Raw genomic sequence first — 18720 nt, forward strand, 5'->3', positions numbered from 1 at the left:
AAAATGCTTCCTTTTCATTCAGCCACTTTGCCAGGTTTCCTTATGAATTCTTTTTTTTAAATATGTTTTAATGTTTATTCATTTTTTGAGAGGTAGATAGAGACAGAGCGTGAGCAGGGGAGGGGCAGAGAGAGAGGGAGACACAGAATCTGAATAGGCTCAAGGCTCTGAGCTGTCAGCACAGAGCCCGATGAGGGGCTCGAACCCACGAACTGTGAGATCATGACCTGAGCTGAAGTCAGATGCTTAACTGACTGAGCCACCCAGGCTCCCCTCCTTATGAATTCTAATAAATTTCCAGTAGAGTCTGGAGTTTTCTCGGCAGACACCTGTTGACACTCCTACCTGCTGGTATCTTGTCTTCTGTTCTCCTTGTCCCTTGAATTTATATATTTTTTTGTCCTTTTATTGTCATTTGGTACTTGGGCCCCATAGTTCTTACAAGGAAAAGTCTCCATGCATCCATTTGTAGCATCACAAGTCATGCTTTCGGCGACTTTATCCATGTTGATTAATGCAGATTTACTGTGTTATTGTCAACTGCTCTAGATCATTCTGCTGTGTGACAAGCCTATTTATCCAACACCCTGCCGAGGAAGAGAGAACTCATTCTGCCGGAGTTGCAGCAGACATCCCTGTGCCTGCTTGCCCGGGTGCATCCTTGCACACACGACAACGGTCTCCCTAGAGGTGGAATGACTGATCACAGAGCACCGGCACTCTCTCGTTAAATGTATCACCTCGTCTCTCTTCAAAGCAGCCACACCAGGTCATCTTCCAGACGTCTTGCACTCCCCTGTCCCCACATCCTCACCCACAGTGATTACAAACATGTTGATTTTTGCCAGTGTGACGTGTATAAAGTGACAGCTCCTCATCTCTTTTGCATTTCTGATTCCTAAGGGGGGGTTGTGAACCTCCCGTATTAGATACAGATATTATTAGATATCCTGGTTCCCTCTTCTGTATAATTAACACTTTCTGCTCTCCGGTGGTCCGCCTTTTACAGATTTACCTGTAGGAATTCTCTATGCATTCAGTCGATTATGTATACTGCAAAATCTCTTCCCCGACAATGAATCATTTTTTCACTTTGTTAGTGGCATCTCGTTATATGGAACTTTTTAGTGTGAATTGAGTCAAACAGATCACGTCCTCCTTGGTGGTTTTCCTTTAAAATCTTGACATGCTCTTCCCTTTGTCAAAGAAATAAAAATATTTCCCCCAATTTTACGGTGTTTTTAACTTTTTAATTCGCCCATAACTTATATGCATGTGGTAGAGGAGGTAAGTATCTGATTTTATCTTTTTCCAGCACCAATTATTCAAGAGTTCATCCTTCTCCCATAGACTTGTAATGCCGCCTCTCACACATTAAGCTCACTTATGTACTTGGATCTATTTCTAGGCTCTGTGCAAAACATGTACAACCAGTAAACAAAACAAAACAAAAAGAGCTGAGAACAGAAACAAAGAATGCTCAACAATATGGGAAAATGCTTATGTAACAATGCTAATTAAAGCAGGGGCACCTGGGTGGCTCAGTCAGTTCATGAGTTCAAGCCCCGCATTGGGCTCTGTGCTGACAGCTCAGAGCCTGGAGCCTGCTTCAGATTCTGTGTCTCCCCTTCTCTCTGCCCCTCCTTTGCTCATGCTCTGTTTTTGTTTCTCAATAATAAATAAATGTTAAAAAAAATTTTTTTAAAGTAGGATTGATCTTGACTATGTACGATAACAGGCACACAGAAGACTGTGCATATAAATAAGGTCTAACCCAGCTGTTCCAAGCTGGTATTCACCAGTAGACCATTCTAACCACTATACCTTCTAACCCCAGGAGCACCCACGTAGCTTACACAAGTTCTACGTGGGTTCAAAAATAAGCTGCATGAAACCGGAGAGTGGGGGGTTTGGATGGAAAGGGTTCAGGCTGCCCAGGACCTACCTGCAGCTTTGCGACTTCCTTTCTGATCAGGAAACTGACTTGGTCCCGGTCATTCCTGGAGTAATAGAGACGGCACCAGGAGGGCTTCCCATCCCTGCCAGCCCGGCCGGACTCTTGGTAGTACCCAGCCATAGACTTGGCAATATTCCAGTGGGCAACAAACCTGTAGGATCCAAAGGGATGAGTGGCGTGAGCTGTGGCGGAAGAGCTGAAGGGAAGAGCGACTGGAGTCAGGGGAGCGCGGCCCTCCGCGGCGACCAGGAGCAGGGAGGCGAGCAGCTTCCAAGTAAACGTGGCCACGACCCGTGCCCCCCACTGGCAGACCTCCCTGCCATGGAGCCGCCCAGGTTAGAGGCCACGGCAGAGTTACTCCAGCACACAAGAAACCAAGAACACTCACAGTCAGAGGCCCAGAGGAAAAGGCACTGGCCTTAAAGCAACAAGAGCAGGCCACTAATGAGCTGTACAACCTCAAGTAAGTCCTTTTAACCTCTTCGAAGAGAGAAAGGGATGCCATTGTCAAATACCTACTATGAGCCAGTTTATCTATTTGTCTCACTTAATTTTACATTAATTTCTCATTCAATTTTACAATTACTATAAGGTGAGATAATCCTGTTTTACAAGCAATGAACTTCAGATTCAGGAAAATTGTATACAAGGTGAAATAGCAAGGGGACAGTCCGGGTAAGCCTCGGGCCTACAGGTGTCTGACTTCAAAGTTGGCCCCTAACAAGCCACAGCAGACCCAGGGTCCAGACTCAGATTCCGAAGCCTGTGTTCTCTCAAATGAAAGCCCACAGACTCATTCCTCCACTGACCAACTCAGAGTCCCTGTGAGTCTTAAGGAGATCATGTATGCAAAAGTGCTCAGTAAGTCACACAAAGCATTATTGGTGTTAATCAGAGCAAAGGACTTTAGGCTGTAGCCCAAAATGTCTCCGGAAGATTAGGTGGGGCGAGGGGGAGACTTAGCCAGAGTTGCCAGGGTGGTGCTAGAAGGCTGGGACTCACCCCACCCGGCTCCTGTCAGTAAGCAGTAACAAGAAATGCTGGGAAGAAGACACTGTCGTTGACTTCCCACAGGGAGCAGCTGAAGATTGTTCGTCCAACCCCTCACAGGGACCAGGTGCTAGATGTAGACGTGAGGGAACAGGCTGCGTTACGGAGGGGCCTGATGCCTGCGTGCTGCCCTCTCCTGGGGGATGACAGAACCCTGCGGCGCAGGCACCTGTCACCGTGTGGAGTGTGCACCAGTGCCTCTCCTGGGGCCCTAGAAGGAGCATACGGACTAGATTCTTGAAGCACAGCACTAGGCAGCCCCCCTGAGCCAGGGCTCCGACTGGGAAAGAAAGGCAAGAACTACCACTCCCCTGACATTGGCTTTGTCCACTCCCATCCCAAAGCTAATGGTTGCGACAATGACAGGCACTTTCTCCTCCATCCACTCGTTCTGCACCGATGTCCTTTCAGAAGCCTTCAGCCCTGTAAAGGAGAGGAAGGTGTTGAAGGGCACCCACATCTTCCTTGGGATCTCTCTTGGGTTTGACCCTGCCCTGGGCGCTGTACACACGCCATGAATCCACTGCGCACCTGCTGAGCAGCACAGAGCACTCAGTGTGAACCCAAGATTCAAACCTAAGTCCGCTAGCCTTTAAATCCTGTGCTCTCTCCACAACACCTACACCTGGATTTAGAAAAACCCATCGCTTTGGGGAGGGCTCAGGGTGAGAAAAGGATTTCAGGGATCACAATTCCCATTTTAGATCTTATTTGTGTCTACACCCCTTTCTGCGGATGTAAGTGAATTGCTTTAGCTCTGTGTATCTGGAAAAAGATGGTGAACCACCTGATTATCAGGATCCTTAAGGAACACAAGACCCACTGAGCGGCCTCCGAGAAGGAAGAGGCCCAGTGGCCCAGGCGCCCCTTACCTGCGTGGTAAGCCTTGGCATTCACACCCCTGTAACTGAGCTCTGTCGCCAGCTGCTCACAAGCCTCTCTGGTCCTGCAGTAGACAATGCCGCAGCCAGACGGCGACTGGATGAGGAGACATGGGAAGAGAGTGAGCGCTGAGAACAGAACAATCTGCCCATTACACTGTGGACGGCTTTACAAGAAGCCCGTGCTCTGGGGCGCCTGGGGGACTCAGTCGGTTGAGCATCTGACTTTGGCTCAGGTCATGATCCCACGGTTCGTGGGTTCGAGCCCCGCCTCGGGCCTGCTTCGGATTCTGTGACTCTTTCTCTCTCTGCCCCTCCCCCGTTCACGCTCTGTCTCTGTCTCTCAAGAATAAATAAATGTAAAAAAAAAATTAAAAAGCATCTGACTCTTGACTTCAGCTCAGGTCATGATCTCATAGTTTGTGAGTTCGAGCCCCTCATCAGGCTCTGTGGTAACAGCACAGAGCCTGCTTCGCGGAGACTGCTTGAGATTCTCTTTCCCTCTCTCTCTGCCCTTCCCCTTCTCTCTCTCAAAAATAAATAAATAAACATTAAAAAAAGAAGCAGCTTTCCCTCCTTCTCGCGTCAGCCTCACAGGCTCCTCTGAGGCAGGCCACCTGCAGGGCTCTGCCACTTTATAATCAAGCAGCACAAAACCCTAACCCACCTAACTCCTCTGCTTCCTGTCCCCAAGCCTTGGATAGGTCTGCAAAGGCCTCACACAGGGGCTGGCTGCTCAGCTCCCACGGGAGAATTTCAGGACAAGGGGACTCCAGGAGGAGGAATAATGCCACCAGGAAACCCAGGGAACAACTCTCAGAGTGCAAGTTTTAAGAGGATGCAGCTAGTTCTGGCTAAAACAGCTAGAAAAAGCAAAGGTCCTAGAAAACCAACATCCATCTCTACACTGCAAGATTCCACCCCACTGCTCTTGAGGCATCTTCCTCCTGGCCCGTTCCCCCTCCGCGCCCCCCCCCGACCCCGGCCTCACAGCCCGCACCCCATTAGCAGTCTTCTGTCCAAGAGCCTTAAGACAGAAGTCCTTCAGGTTCCCATAGGGATCAGAAAGCAGTTCTTTGAACTGCACATCATAGAAGAGGTTGGCCCGGAAGCAGGGAGTCTTGAAGGTGGCAACCGGTTGCTTCAGGTGCAGGGCGGCAAACACATCCTCTCGGACCTGCGGGGTGGCTGTGGCGGTCAGGGCCACACACGGGGCATGTGCCAGGCGGGAACGGAGGGTACCCAGACGCAGGTAGTCAGGACGGAAGTCATGCCCCCACTGGGAAACGCAATGAGCTTCATCCACCACCAGGTAAGAGAGCAGGTGGCGGGCTAGCAGTGAGTTCAGGGTGGGCTGGAAGGAGGCGGAAGCCGCCATCTCCGGTGTGATGTACAGGAGTTTGGTCTGTGGCTTCTCTTGCTCCAGGTCCATGAGCAGCTCCTTCTTTTCCTGTGCTGAGAGCTTTGAGTTCAGAGAACTCACTCGTACTTTCAGGGCCAGCAAGTGGTCCACCTGGTCCTGAGGGCAGAAGGAAAACAGGCCACAGAGGGAGAAGACCCAGTGGTAAATGTCATCTTGGCTCGCTGGGCATTTCCCAGCCATAAATGCCCTCCTCCCAACTTCCAAGGTCTTCCCTGTGCATAAAAAAGTTCAGAGGGTGAAGTGGATGAGAGCATAGGCTCCTGGTGGCAGACGGACCTGGCTCGTTCCTGGTTCACGTAATCGCCACATGCTCTTTGGCTGCCTCTTAGCCTCTGAGACTCAGGCTTTTCTCTCTCGCTCTCTTGTAAAACTGGTAAGTATCTAATAGGATACTTGTTAGTATTAAGTGAAATTTTATACTGCAAAGGTGAAGTGAATGCACATAAGGCATTTCGCACAAAGCCTGAGGCCTCATGAAACTCACTAAGCACTGTCACTGTCATCCTGTTTCTCTTCATGGCAGCTGGCTCTTAACCACATGACCACACTTCCTCATTTCTGATTCTAGCAGCCCGTCTGCAAGGCGTAAATACAGCCAGAGGTTCAGAGCAGATGTGACACCATCCCAACAGTTTATACCATTTTCGCTCTCTACCCACCTGCATCCTCTATCCTGTTGAGAGTCCCCAAGAGTGTGTACATGAGCGAGCGAGGGTCTGTGTGTATACAAATACATATCCACGATCCTCTGGGTGAAAGGTAACAAAGGAGAGGCCTTGGGCCATCAAAATACAGAAAACTCATTCATGACCTGCCAGAGTGATATGCACCAGTGGAGACCCCACATTTGGACAATTCAGAAACCCGATATAGAAAGGGAAATACCAAACAAATGAGATGTGACATTTCCAGCTGGAAAAAAAAAAAAAAACAAAACAAAACAAAAACAAAACCACCTTTCCCTATACTTTTTGGGTTACCATCCTTACCCCCTAAGGCTCACCTGAATTAAAGCAATGAGTGGAGAGACTACAATGGTGATGCCTTTGGCCAACAAAGCGGGGAGCTGATAGCAGAGGGATTTTCCTGCCCCCGTGGGCATGCACACAAACACATCCTTGTCACCTGAAAAAAAACAAGACGATGACATCTAAATGCTTCCTGCCTTTCCTTTTTTTTTCTTTTTTTTTTTTTTGCCTTTTCTTTTTCTCCTTGTCAAGGCTGCTGAAAACTAAATGAGAGTGCAGGAAAAGCACCTAGCAGAGTGGCACATGGAAAGTTCTCAATATAATGTTAATTTCCTTCCCATCCTTCCTGTGCTAAGGGCAGAGGTCCGGAGAGATTTGGAAACGGGCCCAAACCGTTTCCACTATTGGCAATGACAACCACAAGGGTGAGAAGTCTGAGTCTGTAGGGCTACGGATAATTGAATTAAACAGCCACGAAAGCTGAATACGTCCAGATGAGTGGGCATACCTATGGAGACAGGGAAATCACATCACTTAGAAGACTTTTGCTTAGAAATGTTACAACGTAATTAATATTACATTGTTGGCTCCCTCTTGACGATCTCCATTTGTCAACATGTATCAGATTTATAATATTACTCTGTCCTTTCCGGAGACCCAGACCACTCACTCTTCAACAAAAGGCTTAGAAGGCCAGTGACTGGATTAGGCCTTTCCTGCCACTCCCACTACTACCTACACACAAACATGAACTGAAATCTATGAACTGTTGTCAAAAACAATCTGCAACTCTGGCTATGAAATCTAAGAACCAGAACAGCTGGGTGATTCTGCCAATCAAACTGCAAGGTTTTTTTGTTTGTTTGTTTGTTTTATTTATTTTTGAGACACAAAGAGATCATGAGCAGGTAAGGGGCATAGAGACAGGGAGACACAGAATCCAAAGCAGGCCCCAGGCTCTGAGCTGTCAGCACATGGGGCTCAAACCCATTAACTTCGAAATCATGACCTGAGCCAAAGTCGGACACTTAACCAACTGGGCCATCCACGTGCCCCAAAACTGCAAGTTTTTCTTTTAATGTTTATTTATTATCGAGGGACAGAGAGAGACAGAACACGAGCATGCAAGGGGCAGAGAGAGGGGGAGACACAGAATCTGAAGCAGGCTCCAGGCTCTAGGCTACACAGAGCCTGACGCAGGGCTCGAAGTCACAAACCATGAGATCATGACATGAGCGGAAGTCGGACTCTTAACCGACTGAGGCACCCAGGCGCCCCTAAAACTTCAAGTTTTAAGTGACAAGTCTACAAGATTTCCAACAATAATTATGGGCCAAGGTGGGGGAGTAGGAAGGGTCAGAATGAGGGTGTACAGTTCAGCCAGCACAAATGCAAATGCGGGTAGTTTGGCAATGTTACCTTTCACTACAGCCATGGTCGCACTCTCCTGTAATGGCGTCTTAAAAGAGTCAAACCCAAAGACCTTCTTCAATGTGCTCCGGACTCGACGTTCAGGGTCAAAAGAAGGGTGGGTGTTCATCTTAGCGACAGTGGCCAAAAGTTAAGGCATATGGTTGCAATGAAAACCCTCTGCTCTGCTTTTAAAATACTTATTTTTCTGAGTAAAATTTGTTTATTACTCTCAAGAAACATGTACTTTCCAAATAATACAGCTCCAGGTGAACAGCTTTAAGCAACACATTCCTGGGCAATTAACATCCCTGCTTTTACGCCGAGAAAAATAAAAACCTTGAACTATCCCATGCCGCGGTGCGACACAGAGTTAGAAATCAGATCATGAGAAGAAACACAAATGTCTTGGAATACTTTGGAGAAGATGGAATTGTTTTTCTAAGATCTACCTTCTCCTTTTGTAAGTGCCGCTTTCACGGGCATTCTTCCCTCCGCCCCGCCCCCCCCCCGACTCCCTACGCCACCTTCCCACCTCCTGGAGGAGAACTCATCGCTTTTCTTCCTCTAAACCCCAGTTCGCACTTTTCTCCCTTCCTCAGCCGAAGCCTCCCTCTCTTCACCCCAAGATATCAGAGCTGGTCGTGGGCCACCCGGAAGCGAAGGACTCTTGCCGGGTCGCTGCCGCCCGCTGGTCGGTAACTACTCGAAGACCCCCATATATACCACCCCAAACTCTTGAGAAGCCAGAAGATTGAGAATTCAGTATCAGGTAAAACCCACACAACCTTACATCCGTCGCGCAGTGATGATGTCACGGGAACCCCGTGGGAAGGGCGGGGCCAGCCCCAGAAATGGCCGTTTTGATTGGTTCCCGGGCAGGAACCGGCGCGGGTTCTCCTGGGATAGGAGAAAGTCGCCTTCCCGCACGGAAGTCGGCTTCTTTGAGTCATAAGAGTGAGGCACGCTGGGGTTACCTGAATAAGATGGCGGGGAAGAAGAATGTTCTGTCGTCTCTGGCAGTTTACGCGGAAGATTCAGAGCCCGAGTCCGACGGCGAAGCTGGCGTGGAGACGGCGGGCAGCGCGGCTGGTGAGGCCCGAGTAGGGGGGCTGGAAGGGGAGAATCAGGTGTCTACTCGGAAAGCTGCTCCCCTAGCAGAGCGGGAGGGAAAGAGATGGTCATTGTACCCCCGGTATCGGGCCCCGGAGTTCCGAGGTGCGATCGAGGCCCTGATTGGGACGCTCTGGAGTAAGAATGGACCATCTCCTTCCGTTGATTCGTTATTCTGCCGTAACCTACTGAAAGTCTTCTCCATGTCGGGCATCCGGGATGGGCGAAAGACGGAGAGGATCCAAAGCTACCGATCCACTACCTGTTCCCTCCCGGCTCGTTGTACAATGGGAAGAGCGAAGAGTAGAACATACGTGGAGGGTGGTAAAGGTTGCATCTCGTTAAGTTTACAACTTTGCATTAGGAATGTGCCCTAGACGCATCTTGGAACTTTTAAAAACATCAGTATCTGGTCTCGCTGGCGAGTGAGTACTTCGTAGATTTGGGGTAGGATCTGGGCATTTTGTAGCTTTTTAATGCTCTTCAGTGATTCCGGTACTTTGTAGGCTGTTAAAGCCCATCAGTGATTTTGTTGCCCTCCTCAGGTTGAGAATCACAATGTTAGGAAATGGGAACAGATTTTTTTTTGGCATCATAGAAATCTGGGCCTTCCTTTCCTCATCTGGAGGTTAGCTGTTCTCAGTGTGACCTCTTCCAGTCAGAAGGTTCTCTTGTGGTTTCCCAGTAATTGTAGCATTTCGTATTTTTGTTGTTGTTTGTTTTGGTTTAAACATAAAAGAAGATTTTGCTTCTCAAGTAGGTATGACTGGGAGCCCCTCTGAGTGCCCCCAGTTACAGATCCTGTTCCCAAAGGAGAACACAAAAATTAGGGCGACAGAGCCTTTATCTTGTATAAGAAGACAAGTCTGTGCTTCTGATACAAGGTAGATACATATATCAGAGAAGGTTTTCTGGACCCCTGAGTGGCTCAGTCAGTTAAGCATCCACTCTTGATTTTGGCTTAGGTAAAGATATCAGGGTCATAAGCTTGAATCCTGTGTAAGCTTAAGATTCTCTCTCCCTCCTTCTACCCCTTCCCTGCTTGCTCTCTCTCCCTAAAATAAAATAAGATTTTAAAAATAGATTAAAAATTAAGATTAAGAGGTTTTTTAAACAACATGCAGAAAGAGTTAAGAGAAGAGAAGCCTTCGTTGGCATGCTGAGTGGATTAGAAGCTTAAGAGGAAGGATTTTTGGTTTTCTCCCAAGTTTTTTGTTTTTTGTTTTTTGGTTTTTTTTATGATTTTATCCACTAAATTGTGCCTTTCCAAAGGCAGGTTCTGGGCCTATTGTCACGTGAGATTTAGGCTCCCCTTTGGTCTTCAGAGAGAGTTCTGGCCATTCAAACGACTGAAAGATTGTCTTTCTTTCTTTTTTTTTTCTTTTTTTAATGTTTTATTTATTTTTTGAGAGAAAGAGAGAGAGCGAGCAGGGGATGGACAGAGAGAGAGGGAGACACAGACTCCAAAGACAGGCTCCAGGTTCTGAGCTAGCTGTCAGCACAGAGCCCGATGCGGGGCTCAAACCCACGAACCGGCAAGATCATGACCTGAGCCAAAGCCGGACGCTTAACCGACTGAGCCACCCAGGCGCCCCTGAGAGGTTGTCTTTCATTTTTGTGTGCATGTATTCATTTTTCTTTTTCTCTCTGTTTCAGAGGAGAAGGGTGGATTAGTATCTGAAGCCTATGGAGAGGATGACTTCTCTCGCCTCGGAGGTGACGAAGATGGTTACGAAGAAGAGGAGGACGAGAACAGCAAACAGTCGGTAAGTAAGTCTGTTCCCGAACCCAGAGATGTTCCGAGCACCATTTCACTTGTCAGAAGCCTTCTGGACTCTGCCAGCCGTGTTCCATTCCATGGCCAACGTCACCTCCCCTACTTCCCCCTCTTTTTGTTTGGTATCCATTGAGGAAACTGGACTGGATATCAGTAGTTCTCTTTGAAAATGAAATCTGTTTTCATCTGGACCATTTTGTATTAACTTTTGAATTGAAATGGGGGGGAGGATGGTGGACTACTCTATTGAACCCAGATATCAGTGAACGTTTCATGTTCGGTTTCTTTGTTCCGATAATTTATTCCATTTGTAACAATGCGTTCCTCCTAACTGATATTTATATCTACAAAAAACTCTGTATCATCTTTAATCTTGGTTTACATCTTTCAGCTTATTAAAAAGATTAGGAAGGAAAACTAGTTTTTTATTTTTCATTTGATCCTTCTGAACTTCTCTCTTGATATCTTACTTGGCACTTTTTATCAGAGCGCCTTTGGTTCTTGAGCACAAAATTTGCCTGACAGTTAGTGTGTGCTGGCAACAAAGAAAACTGTCTTAATGAACCAGAAAGCCTTTTGATACACTGTTACCTGAACCTCATGAGCCAGCATTTAAAAGTTTGGAGAGAAAACAAGGATTCAAGCGGGTGCTTCGCACAAAGACACACTAAGTGAAATCCGACTATAGAATTTGGTAGCAACACCGCCAATTGAAGCCCTGTGCTTTATTATTTGTTTGAAGGCTTCTGCTGCATTGATATTTAAATGTTAGCATTAAGATGCTTTCTAATGAAACAAAAATGCATTTTGTATTTGATGCTCTTTTGGAAGGTATTTTCCTGCCCTTAGCCCCACCATTAATGCTGATAATTCAGAATTGACTAAAATTGTTTAGAAAAGCTTTGCAAATTGTTTTCTTTTCCGGACTTTCTTATGTGCACACTTACTGGCTTGACACCATACCGTTTTCTTCCGTAAATTTTCGTGATGTGTTTCTGAAGTGTTGGTCCATGTCGGCTTTGCTTAGAATTTTCATCGTATTCACACTTTATTTCATGTTCTAGTAAAATCTTCTCTCATCCAATCATAATATAGACATTCCAAAACGTGACTCTATTTGGCTGAGCTACTTCTCTGATTATTGGCATGACTGCTTTCATTTTAAGGAATTCGTGGAGATTGCATTTAAACTCCTGGGCTCACTGGCACCTGATAGGACAGTTCAATCTCACACCCATCAGTATCGTTTGTTTGAGTCTCGCGGGTGGCGTTTGTGTTAATGTCTGGGGTGCTATTTGATGTTGGGTTAACGCGTAGCTCGACTGAGAAAAGCAATTTCAGATGAAAGTTACCTTTTACCCCTGGGTATTAAGTTAAAGGCTTTTGTGCATTGGGGTGTCCTGGGAGCAGATGTGGGTATAGCCACCTGACAGGGTAGCTGATCATTGGCCGTCGCTGGCACTCATTCAGTGGAAGGGTGGGCCAGCTCGTGTGAGGCCAGTGCACACTCTGGAGAACGCCTTGTTCACGTGGTGCTTTGTGTCAGGCAGGCCGTTTGGATCAGGAGCAAGACTGGCGAGAACGAGTCAGTGGCAGTTCTGGGAGAGCCTGGATGGAGGCAGGGCCTACTCCGCTGAGACCCAGGAAAGGCTGGGTGTTGCCCTATAGTCCTTTCCTGGGCCACTTGCCCTGGACATTTGATGCCCTCCTTCCTGCAGTTCACGGAGCTGCCAATGCTCCTGGGCTGCAGTGCCAGGGCGTAGTTGTGTGTGCGTCATGGCCCTGCGACCGTGAACGATGTCACGGTAGGTCCAAGTAGGATGTGCTTGTGTGGGTGTGTGTGAGGCAAAGAAGGAAAAAAGGCTCACGTTCCTGGTTTTCAATAATGGATATTTCACTGGAAACACTATGCCCTTTTAATCCTTTGGGGTCTGGTCTTATTCTCTTCTGAAACATGACCGTCTTTTTCCATTTTTATACATGTGATTTTTAATCTCAGGCATTTTCATCGCTGTAGACTGTGGCACTGCTGGAGTAACGACTCTGAGCTGCTAATATCCTTCCCCCCCACCGCACCCCGAACATCTCCCTCTCCCCTTCTCCTTCTCTAGTTCTGGGTCATCGGGCAGGGGAGGGGTTCTTGGTGGGATGGCCCAGGCTGGGTGAGTTGTTCCAGCCCTGGTTATGCATGTGAGAACGCTCAGGCCCACTCCTTTAAGCTTAATCCTCTAAATTCTTTGTCTTGTAGGAAGATGACGATTCAGAGACTGAAAAACCTGAGGCTGATGACCCAAAGGTATTTGGTGTTGGCTGTGGTGGGGTGGCTGGATGCGAACAAGGCATTGTAACATTATGGCTCAGTTCCCGTGTCTGGTCAAGGCTGGTCCCACTAACACACCCTGCAACCACCTGTAAATTTTCTAAAGAAGTCTGGAGGTCACCATGGAGTGAGGAAGTCCTGAGCAGCTCGGGTTTCCAGACGTGCAGATAGTGCCATCTCTCTAGACTAGAAAGGCGAGAGGCCTGGCTGAGTGTGGTGGCCTGCGGTGCCCCGCAGCCAGGAGAGCTTGGTGGGGTCACTGCCCCTGCAGGTGAGTTAGATGTGGGAATGTGTCTAGAATCAGGAAGCCCTAAGGGCTGCCTTTTGTACTTTTCAGCCATCTAGAAGTGAGGAAGGGCCACGAGAGGGTCAAAATGAGGGCTCCCCAGCTACTGGAGAAGCTGTACCTAACTCTTAATCCCTCCGGCTCATGCCCAGCCATTTTTGGATCAACAGAACGGTCTTTTTGAAACAGCGTAGTCATTCCTTCTGATCGTTCCCTCCCAGTACCAGCCCAGCGTCATTAGCGGCATTTCCGGTCATGCTCCCTGACCTATTGTGATGATGGTTAAGACCCCACACTGCCCCCCCTGCCCTGTGCCAAGTCGGTTTGCTCTACTGTGCACTGTTTGCTATACTGGGCGTCAGTATACCTGTGCCTGTTAAGGACACATTTTTAAGGAAACATTTCTTTTTCTAAGAGGAAGTCTTAATTCCATCCCTCTAGGCCTAGGGAATATGGGCCAACTTTTGTGATTAGAAACTGCTCTGAAACCATCTGAAGGCTTCAAGGCAACACAGTAGAACTCTGGAAAATTGTACCAAATTATAGTCAGAAGAGTAGTATATCTGAAAATATGGTTCCAAATTTGGGCTGATTCTGTTTGGATAGAACTGTGTACGGCCATTGGGATAAACCCGTGAAAGGTTGTGGGTGATGCAGGTCACACATCTCCCCAGGAAAGGAAGTTTGGGCATCAGCAGGCAGAAGACAGAAAAATTTGAGCCGTAGCCACAGCACATGCCACTCCTTCTGTGCCAAGGCTTAACTCACCCAAGCATCACGGAGCAGGAGGGTTGTCCTGTGGCCTGGGTCGTGGGTGGCCCCCCCTCTGCCTGGGCTTGCGGAATGGTCAGCCGTAGGAGTAATCTTCTTAGTAGTTGCAGTGTGTGGGCCTTAGAGCCCACGCAGGAAATAAACCTGAGGGGCTGCCATGCGCTCCGGCTTCCATGTGGAGGGAAGGGAGGGTTCCTGGGACCAGGAGCCTTTAGGTGTACGGGTGCTGGCCTTCGCCTAGGGCTCGAAGGCCTCTTGGGGAGGTTGGCTGGAGACAAAGGTGCAGGTACTTTACTGTCAGCCCTTCTGGAACAAACAGCAAATCCCCTGGGAATGAGGAAGAACAGCGGGCCTGGGGGCGAGGGGGACAAAATCGGGAAGTTTGTTGATGTGTCTTGTGCTCAGCCTTTCCTGGAACCACATGAAGGTTGGAAAGACATGTTTATACTTAACCCCTTGACTGATGTGCTTTACTGTATATTTCATTCAGTCATTCGAACTTTAAGTCTGGTTGTGGAATGAAAAGGTTTCTGGGGCAGTTTTTGTTCCTGGGGGGCCCTCAGAGGACAGAACACAGACACTACCCTCACGGTAACCTGATGCAGGTCTTTCGGAGGCCGAGTGTGGAAGGGGTCAGACAGCGCTCTCCCGCTCAGAGATCCTCAAGTCCGAAGATTATGAGTGTTTTGTGGCATCTCCAAGGACTAGGAACTGTCCCTAGCGTGAGTCTTCTGGGCTCCCCATGCCTTAGTCCTGACATTGGCTTCCTCTCTTGCCTGAACTGGCATCAGACTATCTTGAGGTCATGGCCTCCACCTCAAACACCTCCCAACCCTCCCTCTATTCTGGATCTTTTCTGGCATACTTCATTGACTTTTAACAATATTTTTATCTTCCACATCTTGAATTTTGAATATTTTTGCCTTAAGTATGTGACGTTTCTAACCATAGGATATGTCATCAGGATAGATTAGGGGTGTCATTTATTGGGTTTGCAAATGGAGTGGTGTCATAACTATCTCTTCCACCAGATGGCACTCCTTCCTGCCTTGGCCTTTTGTTTTTTGGGTTTTTTTCTAAGTTTGTTTATTTATTTGGAGAGTGACAGTGTAAGCAGGGGAGAGGCAGGGGGCAGAGAGAGAGGGAGAGAGAATCCCAAGCAGACTCTGCACTGTCAGTGCAGAGCCCAACGTGGGGCTCAGGCCTACGAACAGTAAGATCATGACCTGAGCCGAAATCCAGATTCAGACAATTAACCAACTGAACCCCCCAGGCACCTCAACTGCCTTGGCTTTTTAAAATCTGCTTTGGGGGCACCTGGGTGACTCAGTCAGTTGGGAGTCCGACTTTGGCTCAGGTCATGATCACATAGATCATGAGTTCAAGCCCCACATGGGGCTCTGCACTGTCAGTGCGGAGCCTCCTTGGGATTCCCCCCCCAAAAATAAACTTTTAAAAAATAATAAATAAATAAAATCTGCTTTTGATTTTTTTACTGCTACAGTTCTCAAAACATTTTGGTGTCACACAAAAGCTGAGGATCACAAAGAGCATCACTTCATTTAAAATTGATAAAATTTTAAAATCTTTTTTAAGTTTATTTATTTTGAGAGAGACAGCGAGCAGGGGAGGGGCAGACAGAGAGGGAGATAGAGAATCCCAAGCAGGCTCCGTGCTGTCCGCACAGAGCCTGATTGGGGCTCAAAGTCACGAATTGTGAGATCATGACCTGAACCAAACCAAAAGTCAGACACTTGACCAAGCCACCTAGGCACTCCAAATATTTATAATTTTAAAATAACAGTTAGAACCATTACATATTAACGTAAGTTGCTTTTTAACAAGAAAAGAACTATTTCTGAAACCAAACAATTTGAATCCACAGACACAAAGACCAGGTATTGCTTTGTCATTTTGCGGTCTCCTTAGGATCCAGCTTAATTAACGGACAGCTAACTGGGTTCTCCTAAGTGCTTCCGCATTCAGTCTGTCCAGTGTGTTGTTTTGGTTGAAGTAGTGGAGGGAAATCCGGCTTCACACCTCGTCACTGGAAAGAGGACGAGTATTTTAATAGCCCTTAGGTGACTGTGGATCTTCTTCTTTGATACTCAAAACTCAACAGGGAGTTCCTGAAAATCAGTCGCGCTGTGAGATGTGAAACCCTCTCAGTGACCTTTCTGTGCTCTGCTCTGTTAACATCCACGGGCCTGCCCTGCGCTCTGAAGGGCACTTTCCCCCACACTGATCCACCCTCGGCGCTGGTGACGTGGAAAATGTTGCTTCACAGAGTTACGCAGATCTCGGTGCATTTTGCCTTCTAATCTCCAAAGCATTCTCTTCGTTAGTGACATTTCCCATCTCCTCAGACGAGCCAGTTAAGCATTGGGAAGCTGTCTGCTCACCGTGGGAGTACGCATTTTCCAAGATGCTCATTTTTACTTGAGATCTTGAATTGCTTCATGTTTTTTAGGAAATGTCTGCCCGTTGCCCAAATCTGATGAACCATAGTTTGTTTGTCATTCATTCTTCCGAGTGAACATGGCATTCCGTGAAGAAAGCAACTAGATCAACTTGTCACTCCCTCACATACGTGCTTTCCCTTGAGGCAACCATCGGACCTCAGCGGACAGCAGAGGTGTTCACGGGACCTCTCGTGTCCTCACACAAAATGCAAAAAAAAAAAAAATTTAAATTTGTACTCAACGGTCAAGATTTAATAAGGTGAATCATTTTTACTGCTTCACCAAGGATAAATGTATATTTAACTTTATGTATTTATTTTTGAGAGAGAGGGAGAGAACAAGGGGGGGAAGGGGCAGGGGAAAGGGGGGACAGAGGATCCTAGGTGGGCTCTGCCCTGACAGCACAGAGCCTGAGGTGGGGCTTGAACTCAGGAACCGTGAGGTCATGACCTGAGCCGAAGTCAGAGGCTTAACCGACTGAGCTGTCTAGGCACCGCAGCACCAAGGATGTTTTTAAGTAAAACTGGCTTTTTTTTTTTTTGTAACTGAGAGTATTCCTACTGCTAAAACCCCGGGCAGCTGCCTTGATTTGTTCTAAAGGGCCCACCACCATTGCCCCTGCCAACGTCAGCACAGTGAAAAGGGGGGGTAGTCTTAGTATTAGGAAAACAGCTTTGACCTTACAGACCTCCAGGGGTCCCCGGATCAACCAACCAACAGCCTGTGCTGTTCTTCCTAAACCAGAATCTTGGGTCAGCACTACTGAGTCGTCGTTTGGTGACTCTTTTCACTGCTCTGTAAGCGTCCAGCAAGCTGGCAGCCCCACGGGACCTTGAGGTGCAGTGAGGAGGGTGAGAGTCCAGAGTAAGACAAGACCGCCCCCGTGGTGGGTAGAAGTCGAGGTTCTGGAGTCCGAGCCCTGAATCTGAACTCCAGCTCTCCTTGGAGAAGTCCCTTAACCTGAGAGCTTGTCACCTGGGAAATAGCCATCTCTCTCTCTCTCTCTCTCTCTTTTTTTTTTTAATGTTTATTTTTGAGAAAGTGTGAGGGAGGGGCAGAGAGAGGAGACGACAGAGAATCCAAAGCAGGCTTGGTGCTGCCTGCGCAGAACCCAGCATGGGGCTTGAACTCACAAACTGAGTTCATGACCCGAGCCGAAATCAAGAGTCGGTCGCTTCACCAACTGAGCCACCCAGGTGCCCCAAAATTAGGCATGTTAATAAAATCTGCCTCACTCATTTTATACGTATTAACTAAGTAAGCGTAAATAGATAATTACCTGAATAGTGTCTGGCATGTCTGTTTAGCAGCGTTAGTTGCAATGACCTATGCTTGCTTCCCAGGCTGGTTGCCCTGCCGTTGGGCTTGTTTGGGAATATCGAATTCCACAGTTTGAAACTGGAGTGCGCTCAGAAGAGAGCGATACAAAGGTGAGGGGACTGGAAACCACGTCACACGGAAGGTTCAGGAGCTGGGAAGGTTCCAGGGAGGAGCCTGCAGTGTTCTCTGCTGTCTGAAGACCCCTAGGGGAGGGGAGGGGGGGCCACGTGCTGAACTTGAAGCAACATACAGAAGGATTACAAGGAACACGTTTGTCTTCATATAACGAAGACCTTTTGTCATCTCTGGCCAAACATGGGCTGAGCTGCTTTCTAGGAAGGGTAGTGAGCACCCTGTTTCTGGACCTTTTTCAGACAAGTTTTAAGGAAGTATTTATCAAGAATGTCATAACGAGATTTGGGAGTTGTGGATTGGACTAGCCCCGCAAAGTTTCCTGGGAGGGGGCTTGGGTATTATGGATAAGCAGAGTTGAGTGTTCCCTAACTAAGTGCCTGCCACCTTTAGAAAGTACAAGTGTAGCACAAAGACTAGAAGGTGCCCTGATTTTTATCACTCTGATGTTTGGGGTTACCTCTGAGCACAAAGTCCATATTTGGGGGTTGAGTAAGAAGTGATAACTCAGGGGCGCCTGGGTGGCTCAGTCAGTTAAGCCTCCAACTCTTGATATCAGCTCAGGTCTTGATCTCAAGATCATGAGTTCAAGCCCCGTGTGGGCTCCGTGCTGAGTGGGAAGCCTACGTAAAGAAGAGAAATGGTAACTCCAGACTCACTTCTAGAGAGACCCTTTGGTGCTGATCTGTCCACCTGAGGAGGAGGGGTCGAGCCCTGGGCTGCTGAGCTTGCCCTAAACTAGGGAAGAGAAGGTGGCTGAGCGTCCCGCGGGTGGCAGAACGCCTCAGCACTTCTGTCCCATCGTGTCTTTTTCTCTAACTTCAGTTTTCTGGTCTTACCTCCTCAGTAA

General features: G+C 47.8%; 2 protein-coding genes across 11 annotated transcripts in view; one reads left to right on the plus strand and one right to left on the minus strand.

The window, feature by feature from the left end:
* Window positions 1–8481, minus strand: part of RECQL5 (RecQ like helicase 5) — a 33327-nt gene extending 24846 nt beyond the window's left edge. For 5 of the 6 annotated variants that reach the window (XM_029927134.1, XM_029927132.1, XM_029927137.1 and 2 more), the window contains exons 1-7: window positions 8323–8481; window positions 7699–7829; window positions 6315–6436; window positions 4889–5407; window positions 3880–3985; window positions 3319–3430; window positions 1946–2108 (exon numbers count right to left, since the gene is read on the minus strand). In XM_029927134.1, the coding sequence (XP_029782994.1) occupies window positions 1946–2108; window positions 3319–3430; window positions 3880–3985; window positions 4889–5407; window positions 6315–6436; window positions 7699–7819 (1143 nt within the window). In that variant the 5' untranslated portion in view covers window positions 7820–7829; window positions 8323–8481. Of the gene's footprint in view, window positions 1–1945; window positions 2109–3318; window positions 3431–3879; window positions 3986–4888; window positions 5408–6314; window positions 6437–7698; window positions 8169–8322 lie in introns of those variants that run through there. The other variant, XM_029927133.1, reaches the window with a different exon arrangement.
* Window positions 8482–8624: 143 nt separating this feature from the next.
* The window catches only part of SAP30BP (SAP30 binding protein), a 35961-nt gene continuing 25865 nt past the window's right edge, over window positions 8625–18720 (plus strand). For 3 of the 5 annotated variants that reach the window (XM_029927585.1, XM_029927588.1, XM_029927586.1), the window contains exons 1-4: window positions 8625–8781; window positions 10459–10568; window positions 12828–12875; window positions 17762–17848. In XM_029927585.1, coding sequence (XP_029783445.1) covers window positions 8676–8781; window positions 10459–10568; window positions 12828–12875; window positions 17762–17848 — 351 coding nt within the window. In that variant the 5' untranslated portion in view covers window positions 8625–8675. The remainder of the gene's footprint in view (window positions 8782–10458; window positions 10569–12827; window positions 12876–17761; window positions 17849–18720) is intronic. The other 2 variants (XM_029927587.1, XM_029927589.1) reach the window with 2 other exon arrangements.

Source organism: Suricata suricatta, chromosome 17 (assembly GCF_006229205.1).
Source record: "Suricata suricatta isolate VVHF042 chromosome 17, meerkat_22Aug2017_6uvM2_HiC, whole genome shotgun sequence".
Lineage (NCBI taxonomy): Eukaryota > Metazoa > Chordata > Mammalia > Carnivora > Herpestidae > Suricata > Suricata suricatta.